The sequence below is a fragment of the Heloderma suspectum genome, chromosome 3, assembly GCF_057233095.1.
Source record: "Heloderma suspectum isolate Gila_16-S chromosome 3, 16-S_ref, whole genome shotgun sequence".
Taxonomy (NCBI): domain Eukaryota; kingdom Metazoa; phylum Chordata; class Lepidosauria; order Squamata; family Helodermatidae; genus Heloderma; species Heloderma suspectum.
The window spans coordinates 124,818,800-124,834,783 of record NC_139460.1 but is presented as its reverse complement, the minus strand read 5'-3'; the positions used below and the strand labels follow the sequence as shown (position 1 = coordinate 124,834,783).

At 40.6% G+C, this 15,984-nt stretch overlaps 1 protein-coding gene across 2 annotated transcripts in view; it reads left to right on the top strand.

Annotated features, from left to right (window-relative positions):
* Positions 1–5,360, top strand: part of CHST10 (carbohydrate sulfotransferase 10) — a 34,754-nt gene extending 29,394 nt beyond the window's left edge. Inside the window, exon 6 of one of the 2 annotated variants that reach the window (XM_084844416.1) lies at positions 2,300–5,360. In XM_084844416.1, the coding sequence (XP_084700542.1) occupies positions 2,300–2,837 (538 nt within the window). In that variant the 3' untranslated portion in view covers positions 2,838–5,360. The remainder of the gene's footprint in view (positions 1–2,299) is intronic. The other variant, XM_084844415.1, reaches the window with a different exon arrangement.
* The last annotated feature ends 10,624 nt before the right edge of the window (positions 5,361–15,984 follow it).

Below are 15,984 nucleotides of genomic sequence, written 5' to 3'. Positions count from 1 at the left end.
AACAGAATAATGGTAGGATGAAAGAGAAACTAGAGAAGAGGCTTCCTTTAGCACAGTTGTTAAAACAAGCATTTTTCATTTGAGCTGCAGTGTTAGTAAATAAAGGAAATGTGTGTTTAGGAAGCTATGTAGGAAGCGGCTAGACGGCCATAGGATAAGTCGGTTCCTTGAGAACCAACCTCCACCCCCTCCTGTGCTTCCAGTGGCCCCGTGCTCCGAAGAGGAGCGCAGAGTGGCAAAACTGGGGCGTTCCTGGGGGCGTGTTGGGGCGGGGAAGTAGGAAATGCCAGAACAACACATCCTAAGTGTTGTCCGGCTGCTGCTTCCTGCGCTGAGGTCCCATGGCTAGATGGCCAAAATCAGTTGTCTAGCCATAAATGCAGGGCAGCTCAAGCGTGGAGAGGACAATCCCCTCCACGCTTCTCCTGCCCTGCATTGGATAGGCTGTCGCCTCTGAGTTCAGAGGCGGTCTCATACCCCGATAGGTTTGCACCCTTAGTTATGTTATTTGTATATTATTTATAATATGTTAAAAAATATTCCAATAGCCAAAAGTAATTTTACTGAAATACCTGATTAGGAAGAATATTCAATGAAGTGTATTTAATGTGATTTAATGTTAAAAGCTGTACTTGGAAATTATTTTCATTGAAATAGCTGTAATCATTTTAAGACGTGATTACTCAATAGCATGCCCTTCCCCTACATGGTTCAATTATAAAGAAAAAAAATGAAGGCACTGAAAACAGTTAACATACTGATTTTTGCACACCCAAAGAACTGTGCATGCTGTATGCATTCATTATGTTACTAATTTTGAAATATTTATTCAGGAATTTTATATCCTACCTTCTGGTATCACCACTCCCAGGGCAGCTCACAAAATTAAGTAATAAAGACACCAACATGCCATAAAAAACCATTTTTAGAAATAGAATTTTTCCCAACCCACATCATGACTACACCAAGGAGAGGTGTACAATATAGCTGCTGGTGCTGTTAAAGTGTTTCTAAGAACCCATGAGGAACCTGCTTCCTTGAACACCATCTTCCCTCTGGTTTCCCCAGTATTAATATTTCAGGAAAATCCAGGAGAAGAAAAATCTAGATAGATGAACTATTATCTTTGTCACCTCTTTAAATAGGCTGTTTAAAGATCACATACAATTTTTAGTGTTTTAATAATTCGGTGTTTTGAAACGGTTCAGAAACTCCAGCTTGTGCAGAATGCGGCTGCCTGAGTATTCGTGGGGGCGAGGTGATTCAATCACGTAATGCCTATACTGCGCCAGCTGCACTGGTTACTGGTGTGTTTCCGAGCCCAATTCAAAGTGCTGGTGTTGACCTTTAAAGCCTTAAAAAGGTTTGGTACCAAGTTACTTGAAGAACCACCTTCACCCATATCAGCGTGCCCGCACTTTAAGATCAGAAAGAGAGACCCTTCTCATTTGCCCACCCGTGAGAGCAGTCAGGTGGGTGATCAACATGTGAGAGGGCCTTCTCTGCAGTGGCCCCACACCTTTGGAACAAGCTGCCATTGGAGGTCTGCCATGCTCCATCATTGCAGACTTTTAAGAAGGCCTTGAAAACATATTATTTCACCTTGGCCTTCTCTTGATATGACTGCTACTGTTGCTGCTACTGCTGTTAATGTTGTTGCTGGTTTTATTGTTTTTATCACTTTTAATATTTTAATTGTTTTTATAGAATTTATTGCTGTAAGCCACCTTGGGAGGGCTTCTGCCCTGAAAGGTGGCGAAGAAACATTTTAAATAAATATATGCATACATACATACTTAAGCCACTCTGGGAGCCTTATCAGCTAAAGAGGGAGGTAAAATGCTTAAAAATAAGATCAATAAATGCTACATATTTTTCCAAAACAAATATGGTCATTTAACTTTTGTGTCTGGAATAATTAAATAATTAAAAACGGTTTTTTCTTCCAGATGTTTGTGTGTTGTGTGTTTTTTAGAGAGACTTAGGGCTGGTTAATGGGTGCAGGTGTATCGCTTGATTACTAATTGCTTAGTGATTGGAGCGGAGTGTGTGAATGGATACCACTGAAAAGCTCGTTGTGGTATTGCATGAAAATGTAGTAGAGAAGTTTTCTGTGCTTATGACCACTACCACTGTGATGCCTCATTCACAGGTGCAAGTCACCATTTGCAGTCATCAAGTGAGGAACATGCATATGTGGACCAGCACTTATTTTATATCAGCATTGTGAATTCCAGTAGATAACAAATTCTTAACATTGCCATGTACAATGTCTTCTCTGTTTTTCTTTTCCATTCAGACTGAAATTATACTTCAAGTTTTTTATCGTGAGAGATCCATTTGAGAGGCTTATTTCTGCATTTAAGGATAAGTTTGTCCACAACCCTCGATTTGAACCTTGGTATAGGCATGAAATTGCTCCTGGCATCATTAGAAAATACAGAAAGAATCGCACTGAGACCAGGGGGCTGCAGTTTGAGGACTTTGTGCGCTACTTGGGTGATCCAAATCATCGATGGCTAGATATACAATTTGGAGACCACATAATTCATTGGGTAACTTATGTGGAACTTTGTGCCCCCTGTGAAATAACATACAGTGTAATTGGACATCATGAAACACTGGAGAAGGATGCACCATACATCTTGAAGGAAGCAGGAATAGACCATCTGGTGTCTTATCCCACAATTCCACCTGGCATAACAGTATACAACAAAACCAAGGTGGAGCGCTATTTCTCAGGAATTAGCAAGAGAGACATACGACGCCTTTATGCCCGGTTTGAAGGAGATTTTAATCTTTTTGGCTATCAAGAGCCAGATTTCTTACTAAACTGACAACTAGAAGCTGTGGATAAATGAGTCTAATAGATTAAACTAAAGTGTACAAATAATCTTCTGCATAACCGAAGCTCATGGTACTGTACCTTTTCTAGGTTTCAGAAGTTGTTCCCTATATCTGTTGAACATTTGCTATAGGAGCAACTAGGGATTGCAAATTGTTAGCTACTGAAAATAGTTTTAATATATGGCATTGCAATATGTTACAAGCAAAACCTATTAAGATAGAAAACGTCAAACATTCCTCTTTCCCTTTGTAATAGATAATGGACCAATAATCTATAAATGAACTTGAAAGTGAATGCATTATAAAGAACATACAGAAAGGGTGGCAACTTTCTCTAGTGTACATTGGCTAAGGACCTGAATATGAAAATTAGAGGTCAACACAGGACCAAAAATTGGTAAGTACTTTATAGTTAAGGAGAAGACTTCCAGATTCTAATGTGGATTCAATCTGAAGGTCTTTTTCTTGGTTCTTTGCCATAGCCTTGTGATAGTTACTGCTATTCATTCAGGCCATACTGTTGTGCATTTTTAACTGATAACCTCTGAGTTCATATGAGATCATAAATCTTCTGCAAGTGAAGCTGTAGATTCAACTTTTAAAAACAGACTGTTGGGAAAACTAAAAAGGTAATAATTTCTTGTATTTACTTGAGTGGCTTTAGACGCTAGCATCTACTGTACATTTTACCAGAGATTGGTAAATTGCATTTTGCCATGAGTTACTCTTTTTTTTCCAATGGTGCTGGTTATCCCAATGATCAGACAAGCCATGAAGTGATATGAGTTTAAGAGTTGCCATAATAAATTTGATCAATCTTCTATTCAAATAGGTCTTGGGACTGATTTTTAATCATAGAAATACCCATGCATGCAATGGGACAGTGGGACTCCATTCATATCTCCACTGCATGTGCAACACTAAGATGTTATGCAAGACATATGCCTCATTCCTATGATCCCTACATTGTAAAAAGAGGTGGAAAGATTGCAAAAAGCAGGCGCCTATGGATATATGCATATATATGCCATGTTGCATTATATGCACAATGCGGCATAAGTGGCTCCCTACCTGATAGCATGCATGGTAATTCATGACTGAATGTGTAAACTGGTCCTTCCATTGGGCAGAATCTGTCAGTATGGTCCCTCAGCTTTTATACACAAGATTTTCTCCATTATTCCACAATGTGATTGTTTGCCATATAAAACCATCAATGAATAAATGACCAATTCACCAGGAGTACCAAGACATGTTGTGTCTGTATGTATACATTTACTAAAGTTTAATAGCAGTCTTTAAATGCCCAGAACAATAATCTAATTTGTGCTTGTGTTATCTTTGTCAGATAAAGACAACTTTTCGTTTTAGTTCACCAGCAATAAAAACCTCCTGTCGATCAGCTTTGCTCCACTGTGCTGCCAGGAGGAAGGAATGGTTGCATTTTAGCTGTCAGTAGGTCAAAGGTTGTTTTTGGACAACATTTTTGACATTTGATGTAAATGCTGGAATCATAGTAGCGTCTTAACCTGCTTGGCCAAAAGTAGTCAGAATGGTAAGAAAATTAAAAAGAGTTTAATCTCTTGAATCTGGCTACTGTATAATTCTCAAGGACATGTTTTATATTTGTAAACTTGAAAAAAAAAGAATAGAAAATTAGTGCCAAAACTGCTGCTTCTCACAAAAATAAAGCCTATATGAGCCAGATCCAATTCCAGAAGGATCTTCAAAGACTAAGAGCCATTCTACCCATTATACAGGCATAGCTGATAGATTTCTAGACTGTACTACCACTTCAGACTGCTGGTGGGGAATGGTTATATTACTGAATGCTCATATACATAAAAACCTTCCTGAATGTAGCACATCAGGTAGAACGGTTTAGTTTAACCTCTTCCTGGTGATAGTTTTCTAGGTGACAGAAGTGCATTAAAAATAGGTGTCAGCACATTAACAATAGTCTCCTCCCAGCCATTGTCCAGATTTCTAGCACTTCATTCAGCATAAGGTGTAGAATGGCTCTAATTCATGTAAGGGAGAAGTACAAGCTGTTTCTCACATGGCAGTTTCCCTGACACATCTCCCGTCTGTGTAGGAAAAACATGTATAAATAGCTGTATATGCGGAGGGCAAATATGTCTGTATTGCCATGTGCACATGTACTTGCAATTTTCCTACAAAGAAATAATATCCATGCAAGGAAATCATTACATGTGAAGCTACACTTAGTTACTGTTGTTAGCAAGAGATATGTCCAAGGTGGCAAAGCTTGAAGTGCTTTTGTCATTCTTTTTGGGGAGGGGGTGCATTTACAGTATCCGGTATGTTTAAAAGATGTAACAGCTCCATTATTTTTATATGAAGTGTTAGAAAAGTATATTGTTTAATGCATTTCAGGACTAATGAGCTGATCAAGTTACCTCTCTGCTGAATTAAAATGTAACAATGTGAGAAATGTATAGCAAATTAAGGCCTTAAAAAGCGAATTCTAATAAAAAAGTTGAATATTTGCCCTCCCTTCTCTCTGTAATCTGATTGTCCATAATACTATTGGTGTTTCTCTGTGTTCTTGGTATAGAATCTAGGTGATCAAATTTATATTGGAAATTCCATGGTAAATTGTCTTTGTCTTTTGCTGATCCTCCTTCTTCTAATCTACTTATACCTTTTGATAGACTTCAGCGTAATGTTATGCTAAATGCAATTAGACTATCGTTTTCTACAATAATATTGTGATATAGCGTGTGGACACCAGGCACTCTTAACACATGGAACTCAATATAGTACATTTTGGTGGGTGTTTGTTTCTTGGTTTGAGAATTCTTGACTTACATATATAGGGAATAATTGATACATTCTCATCATTTCAGACTTTGGATTGTTGTGTTTTTGCTCTTATTGCCTTGACTTATGTATTGCTTAACACTGTTCATCATATATTTTGATATTTTTATTTTATGTATTTATTTGCTGCATTTGTATATTACCTTTCTGTCAAAGCACAGGGCAATTTACAATTGAAAAAAATGGCTAAGAGACATGATACAAAAGGAGAAAGGGAAGACGAGAATAAGCACATTCAGGGCACCAACTTTCATAGTGTTTATAGAATCAAGTTATAATGGAACTACAGGCGATAGTTCTGGGAGAGGAGGAGCTAAATATTGGTTCCAGCAAGGCCAGTGGAGAGGGTATCACTGTCTCGGAGGCAGCCAGGATTAGGTGCTAACACTGGGCTAAGGAATCATGTTTAAAAGTCCATTTCCAGTCTTCAAAAGTCTCCTGCAAGAAACCTTCAAAGGCAAGAGTAAGTTTTGTGTGCCTAATCAAACAGTGCGTGACCACTTAGATACCTTGACATTTTTATTCTTTAAACATCTGCCACTTGAACAACTTACACAGCTCTAAAAACTCCTACGTTGGTGTTGGCTGAATACTGTCTATGACAGCGATTACTGGTTCCTGCATGGCCTTCTGCCTTTATTGCCTTTTGAGAGCTTGTACTCTAAATATGGCTAACTCTTAAAGTCTAGATTAACCTTTTTGACAAGCTCCTTATTGGCATGAGAACAGCAGCATAATATAGGGAGAGGGAGCAAGTTTATATGTCTCCAGTGAGGTGACTGGAATGCCAATGGAAGCCCAGATGGGAAGCAGAAGTGGCACTGGGTGATAGCCAGAGATGGAGTGAGTCACAGTTTTATTCCCTGGAGATCCATTATATATTAAGCACAGAGTGTCATGGTAACCTCTGCACAAGCCCCTCATTCTGCCCTTCAAAGAGGCAGCTAGGCGCCACTTGGGCAAAGTGCAGAGAGAGTGATGGGGGGAAGGAACGCCAGCTTGTGTATGTTGAGAGAGGGGGCTTTTTCTCTTTCTAGCAGAGTCCTCTCTCGGGATGTTGACGTTAGAAAATCTGGCTCTTTTGGGGCCCAACTGATACCCGTTGCTTGCCCAGCTCGGCTTGTATTCACGAGCTGAGGTGTGTGGGTTTTTCCCGGAATCCGGGAATTTTTCTCAAGGGTTTTCCCCCTTAAAAAGCCACTTGCAGAAATTGCAGCAGTAATTTGTGCAAATTAAGCAATTTACGGCTGCAATTTGTGCAAATGTCTTTTTAACGAAAAAACAAACCAGAAAATCCATGAGCTGGCCCAGCTCAATGTACATCGAGTTGGGGAAGCGAGCTGAAGTCCAGGGGTGTGAGCTGCTGAAAGCTCAGCGTGCTTCACCCCCTGCACAGATTTCTCCAGCATCCCTAGGCCAATCTAATTTAAGAGCAGACCAGGCCTTAACAGCTACTGGATCATTCCTGCGGAAATCATTTGGAAAATTGGAATATAAATCTAATAACAGTGTATCTGTCAGTGCTTTACAGCACTACATCCTGGCAAGCACTCTTATTGGTTCCATGCCCCAGGAAGGCATTCCACAATCTTTTGATCTTTCTGGCCCATCATGTTTGGATAGGAGTCTGCACTGCGCCAGAACTGTGTATAAGCATCTTTCCTATATACAAGTTGCAATCCATCTGTTTAACTCATTGAATCCAATGGGTCTGAAGAGTGTTTGGTTTTCATCTCTACCTATTACGACAACTGATTTAACACATTTATATAACTTAATGAGAAACAGTGTGGTGTAGTGGTTAAGAGTGTTGGGCTGGGACTTGGGAGATCCAGGTTCTCGTCCCTACTCAGCCACTGAAGCTCACTGGGTGACTTTGGGCAAGCCTAAACCCACCTCTCAGCCAAACCTACCTCACAGGGTTGTTGTGTGAATAAAATGAAGAGCAGGAGGAGGCCTTCAGTTTGTAGCAAGAGGAAAAAAGGTGGGATATAAATGTAGTAATAAATAAATTTCAAAAAACTTACAACAACCAGTGCTAGCGGATGACTAGAAGACAATTATGTGTGTCCAACATACTGTACAAATGTTTGTATTTTTAAGATGGTTGGAAGTGCAATGTTTTTGTATATTATTATGCTAGCATCCACAACAGAACTTATTCAGAGTACTTGAAAAACCGATGAAACTAGAATATTTGCATTCTTGAAATGTCGTCTTAATGTTTTCAACCTGTCTTATTCCATGTTAGCCAGATTTAATGTTTTAAACATGTGCAGTCTTGTCAGGCCCATTTCCTGACTCACCTGATAATAATCTGTTGTAACTGCTCAAGGCACTGTCTCCCTGTTGCCACCAAAGTCAGACATATAGCTATGACTCCATCCTAGTAGCAGTTTGCCTTGTGGTGAAGGAGCTATCCTCTCATGGCAGACATTTAAGCAGCTGAACTGCTCATGTCAACAAGACTACGAAGTATTTTCTCTAGTTGCTTGCCAACAGAAATGATGCTGCAAAGTGCTCAGTAAGCTTCAGTCCTAATTTCTCTATATTGAGCGAAGCAAAGAGGAATAGAGAATTGTTCGGACCAAAATACTGACACAGGGTGGAGAAATTCTGGTGATGAACTGCAACACTTCAGTAGACCTGGAGATAATGGATTGGATCTAAATGTAGTCATACTTGAAATAGAACCCATTAAAATCAGTGGAACTGAAATTAGTGATAGTTCCATTGCTTTAAATGGGTTTACTCTAAATATGATTAAGTCTGGATCCAACCCATTATTCAGCACTTTCAAGCATGATATTCTTGCTCAAGGAACAGTTAAATTAAGTCACAAGAAAGTGCAGTCAGGTCATGCCTACTCCATCTGCAAGCTGTTTCTATCAGCAGTTCTCTATGAGGTTCTGGTGATTTTTTTTTTACCATGCCATTACAACCCTTTATTACAAACTGCAGATAGGCACCTATTGGTTGTAGGCAGTAAAAATCTCCAACACATCCAGGCAGGGAAGCTTTTGAAAACTGGATCAGAGTCATATTCTTGCTTACATTCTGGTCATTACTACAAATGACTAAGGCTCCAGTCCTATATCTACTTCTCCAGGTAAGACTGTTGAACTTATTAGAACTTTTAAGAAGCCATGTATAGGAGTGTACTGTGGGCTAATAACCTACACATTCTCTCTTGCTCTCATTGTGAGTTGTTACATTTTGTAAACATATGAGGCTGAGATTTCAAACTACTTTGAGTGCCAATTTGAGCAGAAAGCCAGGATTTTTAAAATTATATTTTAAAATAAAGTTTTCTCTTTTTGCACTTGCCAATTGTGAGGGTAGGTTCAATCATTTTCAAGTGCCAACCAGTGCCTTGCCTGTGTGAATTGGACCTAAAAGTATATCACCAGGTCGGAGCTAAGCTATTATTATTTTAGTACTTTGTTTCTAGAGGATTTTCCTTTTTTCTGCATAAAATGTGTACTTTCTAAATGAGACACAAACCTAACTCAAATTGGCTTGAATGGAACTCTTGTACTGTTCCTCACCATTATCTTACCCTTTCACCTTCATTATCACAGGCCTTTTATTTATTTTTTAAGAAAAATTAAAATATGGGATTTTCACTGAATATGCACCATTGCTGTAAGCATGTTTCTAATATCTTTTAGCAGATTCCCATCTCAAGGCCCTCTCCCCGGTTTTAGGCACAGTGTGTTTTTGATACACATCATTGATTGTGTGCAATTGTACACAGTTCTGAATTTAGTCTGATAGAAAAGTATAGTTCATTACAATCCTGCCTGCTGATTCCAGACTCAGCCTTGATGACCAATGTTTTCCAGGTTAGTAACTTCACTTTTTGTAGCATGAATTGCTGGTTGCAAAAATACGACATTCATGCCCTCCAATGTGGACAAGCGCTGCAGCACCCACCAGTGGCCAAAATGTGATGAGATTTTAATATCTAATTTTCAGAGAATGCTTCCATTTTATTTCTGTTTAATTTGTTGCTGTTTTTAATAGTGTATTTATGATTTATTTGGGGTGGGATGGTGTTGTGGAATGCCTGTATATTGAAAGGCAGTATATGTATTTATGAAATAAAATGAAGTGGCATTAAATCTTGTCAGTGGCATACAGTCAATTTAAGTATGGAAAGATAGATTTAGGGTGCAATCCTATGAATGTTTAGACCAAAAACAGCCCTACAACTTCCAGCATGCCCTACTGGATTTTCCATATCCATACTGCCAGCCATACTGGCCAGGGAATGCTGGGAGTTGTAGTGCTTTTTTCAGTCTAAACATGCATAGGATTGCACCCTCAGCAACCTTTATAAAAATCACAGGGTATCACTTTAAGCAATGATGATTCTCTTTTCCCTTTCTCTGTCTAGTATCTCTCATTCCTTTATCTAGTTCCTTTCCTTTCCTAGTATCTCTCATTCCTTTAACCCATGATGGTCATTCCAGATTAATTGCCCAGTTCAAGTATGCACACTGATGAGAGACCCCTTCCCCATCATTCAGGATTTTGGAAACTATAGTATGTGCTATGGATGAGAAGGTTAGAAGGTACATCTGCATGGTGTTTTTTTTTATGTTCTTGTTGGAATGCACATCAGTGTCAGTCAAGATTCCAACATCAACATGACCATGATCTTGAGAACACATATTGTAGGACTATGCCTTAGAAATGTTGCCTAGGTCTGTATTTCTTAGTGTCAACTGAACTGAATTTGCATGTTTATTTAGGTTCCAAACAAGTCCTTACTCTGTCCTTATTTGCTTCCTATTATGATAGTGTTGAAGCTGGTACAGTATTAGTCATTAAGGAAATTATTGAGGGGTACAGTATTTTATTTTTACTTATTTCCTTTCTTTTTTGCAAAATGTAGAGGCAACCGAGGTTTTCTAGGAACCCAAAAGGAAAAGCTACCTGCTTCCTAACCAGCAACCCAGGTGCTGGTTAGGAAGCAAATGTAATGTATTTATTACATTTTTATACCACCCTTCCTCCAGGGAGCTTAGAGGTATATACATGTTCTTCACTCTCCTCCCTCATTTTATTCTCACAACAATCCTGTGATGTAATTAGACTGAGAGATGGTGACTGGACCAAGGATCCGAGACCTTCATGCTTGAGCAGATATTTGAACCCAAGTTTCCCCTAGTCTGACACTATGACCCAGCCTTCCCCAACCTCATGGCCTCCAGATGTTTTGAACTACAGGTCCCAGAAGTCCTGGACAACCTGGCCTATGGTCAGCGATGATAGGAGGTGCAGTCTAAAACTTGTGGAGGTGACCAGATTGGGGAAGACTGTTCTAACCACTATACAAGGGGTGGGGAACCTCAGACCCACAGGCCAAACCCAGCCCTGCTGGGGTTCCAATCCAGCCCTCAGGGTGTCCCAGATGGACCCACCCCTGGCCCACTCCCTTCCACCTGACTGATTTTGGGGTGGCTTCCTGGCTTTTGCATTTTTTTTTTTTTTCGCATTCTGAAAAATTAAATGCCTCTCTTAAGGCTTAGTTACTGGCAGTAAGCCCAGTAGTAACGTATGGCTGTGAGAGCTAGACTATAAGGAAGGCTGAGCGCCGAAGAATTGATGCTTTCGAACTGTGGTGCTGGAGAAGACTCTTACGAGTCCCCTGGACTGCAAGGAGGTCAAATCAGTCCATCCTAAAGGAAATCAACCCTGAGTGCTCATTGGAAGGACAGATACTGAAGCTGAGGCTCAAATATTTTGGCCACCTAATGCAAAGAGAAAACTCTCTGGAAAAGACCCTGATGCTGGGAAAGACTGAGGGCAAAAGGAGAAGGGGACGGCAGAGGATGAGATGGCTAGATAGCATCACCGATGCAATGAATATGAACTTGAGCACGGTCCGGGAGAGAGCAGAGGACAGGAAGGCCTGGCGTGCTATGGTCCATGGGGTCACGAAGAGTCGGACACGACTGAACGACTGAACAACAACAACTGGCAGGAAGAGCTTTAAGCTACAATACGCTGGCATTTTAGCCCCACTTCTTTTGCCTTTGGCTCCACCCACCACTGGAACGCGGCCCCCAAGATTGTGTCCAAAATGGAATTCAGCCCCTTGGCTGAAAGAGGTTCTCCACCCTGCACTACACCACACTAGCTGGTGGGGCTACTGGCTACAGAGTACTTGGATTTTTCGCACTTCTGGTATGCCCCATGAGCTATTTCAGACCTCAGTTTAATCTTTAATTCACTGGTGGGCTTACTTTCTCTCCACCTTAACGCCCCATAATTAATGTGGGGATAATACTAATATTGGCCTACTTTACAGGGCTGCAATAAGAATTGTTATGGTAATGTATGAAAACAGCTATGAAAACTGAACAAAAGTGGTATATGAATAAATACTTATTATGGTGACTTTTGCACTCTTTTTCCAAGAAGAGAAGTGTATTCCATGCAAAGTATCTTGCTGTTCAAATGAGTAGGCATTACAGAAAATTTGTACCCCATAAATGTTGCTTTCTATCTCCAAAACAGTAGCAATTATAACAGAATCTTGGGCAACACAAGAGACACTACTCTTGATGTTTATGAAGAATTAAGAAGTAATGACTAACTTATGTTTTTGTTTCACCAGCCAAAAAACCCTTTAATTAATCTATGTCAGCATCCATTTTATTCCTTATATAGCCTAAGGAGGTTAACAGCTGTAGCACCCTACTTACGAATCAGCAAGGGTGTGAAATCTCAATTTGTCTCTTGCCTGTAGCACAATGCCAGCTTAGACACATCATCGGACAAATGCTCAGTGTTATATATGTTGGGTGATTCACCAGAATTAGCTGTTGTGTCTGATGGATTTCTTGGGCAAGTGAATTTGTTGCTGATGTTCCACCCTGTGAGTAAAATCCAAATTGCAGCCTCCTATGTTGGAGAGCCGTGTGTGTGAGTGAGAGATCACGTTTTTGGCTTTGAAGGAAGTGAAAAGAAATCCTAAATGTCAGGGTCATGCTAAACAATACTGTTTCTTCTGCTCAGCTTCTTCATATGAGTCATGATTCAAGAGGGTAAAAGCAAACAGGCAGCAGAAGCTATTTGGTTCACAGAGGGGAAAATAGATGAAGGAAAATAGATTAAATGATCCAAGTAAAATGAGTTGAATATTTGAGAGAGAAGAAAACCCAGTCACGACGGGGTGGGTGAGTGGGCACAGAGCAGGTGTCAGCAGTCCTGGCTACTGGTTTGAAGGACCCTGGTCATACTGTTCCTGATGGGTACATCCATCAGCACTGCCACCCCTCATTTACTAGTCCCTGATGTCACCCTAGCTGAACCACGTCAGCTGCAGTAGTGATGGCAGCAGAAATAAAACCTGCCAGGAAATGGTGCAGTTAGGGCTGGACCTCAGGACTAAGGCCCTGGGCCCTTCAGCCCTCACCCCTAGTGACCACCCAGAGAGCAGCACGTGGTTCTGGGCTTGTGTGCTGCTGCTCCCATCAGTACCTGGGCTGGCATGTGCAGGCTGGTCACCACCGGGGCTGATGTTGGTCACCACAGTGTCCTTACTTTTAAAAACATTTTGTAGTTGCGGGTCAACCGACTAGGCATCAGATGCTCATTTTATTACTTTCACTTTTAAAATAAACCATCCTTTTCTACAACAAAATGGTGCTTATTCCCAAGCAAATGTTTTTAGCGTCAGGGCAGCAGAGGCAAACTCCATTTTATTCCTGTAATCAAGATGGTGCTATGATTTAAGTGAGTTTAAAATATGAAACTGCAATGCTCAGGTATTCTTTTACCAGGGTTGGTCAATAGTTTTGTGTATGTGTGTGCTCTTAACGTATCAGGAATGTGGAAGCAGTTGTAAAGCATGGAATGACGGTAGCAGGGGAAGAAATGTGAGTTCTGTGCTTCACAACGGAAGTAATACACATGGCAGTCTAAATCCCCCTGCCCTACTGAATAAGACCATTATGTCCAGGACCTAAAATTACCTAGCCACACCACTACTGCCAGGATATGCGCTGGCCCTGGTGCTGGACATCAGCATTGGTGCGCCCTGCTGCAAGCCCAGTAGCTGCCTGAGGGTGGTAAGAGCTCAGGCAGTGCTCTTTTCTGGTCTGCCTTCCTAATATTTTGGACTTTCTTTTACTGGCAATAACTGAGATTGAACGTTAAACTTAATGTATTCAAAGCCTGTGCTCTATCAGTCTCCTTCTGCTAAAAATTACAGAACTGTACCATTTGATCCAGATTGCCATGTGCAACAAAAAGAAATTCAGTTGGCTACACAGTTTCATGCACAACAGGCTGTTTGAAAAACCTACATGCTACCATAGAAGCAGACATGGATTCTGCTGCTTCGAGACACTACAGTTCTGTTCACATTGCCTTGTGTCTTTTATGCTCAACCATCTATAATTCATTTATTTATGATGAGATGTCTACAGGCAAGGACTATAAAAGCAAATACTCAAGATCACTCAACATGCATTCTTTGCTCCTTAAGGTGCCTCCTTCATATATCTGTATTCATAATCATGATAATGAAAGGATTCATTCCCCTGCCCCACTGGGTTTCCAGTGCATCCTGAAGGACATCAGTCCTTCAATCAATCTAGATTAGAGATCCTGCATACAAAACTAAGTGGTGGTAATTAGTCAAAGGGTATGACTTGGTTATGGACACAAAAACTAAAATGTATTTTGCAGTTGTTTTGCATATAATCTTTTTTTCTTACTCTGCAAGGGATTGTAACTTTAACCACCGCTTTCTATTGCTGTGGTCTGGGGGCTTGTGAGCTGGACATGGATTTGGAAGTTTGGTTTTAAGTATCATGTCTACCATTGACACATTATGGGGCCTCTGACAAGCCACCATTTCATGCCTTCAGTTTTCATCTGTAAAATGGGAATAATGGTAACTGAATGCTGTGAAAATTGGTAGGATTAAGCTCATAACACAGGGAAAATTGTAAATAATGTAACATTCCTGTTTAGACACCTAGATTCATGTTTTTTGTCATGTAAGTATGCTGTGGGTGGAAGAGAGTCTACAGAGCCAGCAACCTTCTAAACCCATTTTCTAGAATGGGATGTAAGTACTTCCCATTCTGAACAAGGCAGTAATAGTGTAACACATTCTGGTTTCACCTCCGTGACCTCCTTGCTTGTCTTATGTACCTGTTCAAGTATGTAAGACCTGTTCATCTTGTGGGCAGGCAGGACATTTTAAAAAAACAATGTAATACTACAGCCAGGCTAGCCTCAAGAACAACATAAACGTACGATCATTGTTATTTGGAGCTTTAGAGAAGTTGCACCACACCATCTGGTCCAGAGAACTTTACTAGGCTGTAATTTACAGTGACACTGTTCTTTGTTCTGGGAGCAAGGTAGGCAAAACACAACTTTTTTTTTTTCGACCATAGGTATAACCACCAGAGGGTGAAGAGGACAGATTCTCTTATAAGCAGACAATTCTCATTCTATTAGCAGCTCTTTCCATTCTCTTTGCAGCAAGAGAACAGCTCTGGTGAATAACAGAAACAATACTAATCCTCCGTTCATACTGAAATATAATTTTCTGTTTCCATGAAGACAGTCCCTCTTGAATGCTGGTTATTTCTTCTCCCTTTACAAATCTTGACAAATTCGGGGTTAGAGCGTGCTTCAAATCCTCCCCCCGCCCTCCTCAAGTAACATCAACAGGGGCAACAGATACGCATTTTTGATGGTAGGTCTGGCCCTATTATGGACCACCCATTGGCACCCTCCTGATAAAAAGCCACTGATGTCAGACCCATTTGAACTTCTGTAAGGCGAATGAAGGACGGTGGGGTGTTGTTTTTTGCAAGCATTCAATTGACTGCTCTCCTAATCTTATATATTTTTCTTACATTGTTTTCTTAGTAATCATTGTTTGTTTGGGTTCTTTGTGGTGTATTTGGGTGGAGGGATTAATGCTATGGGAGAATTTCCCCCCTTCCTCGGTTTGATTTGATATTAGGCATGACAGACTGAGAAATTTCCCCCCAAACTGGAAAATAGCTTGATTTATTTGATGCCCGATACAGACCTCATTAGGAATGCAACTGGGGCTGAACATCTCAACCTCCAAGCCCCACTGTGCCCATCTCACTCACCTGGCATGGTGCTAGTAGTTGCAAAAGCAGCAGGGAGGCCTCCTTCCTTGAACTCTGCTAGGATGCTGCTATGTCCTCTGGGACCAGATCTTCTTTGTAGGAACTACATCTGAGATGCTGTTATAGCCAAACCTACTATCTCCACCGCTGCCCC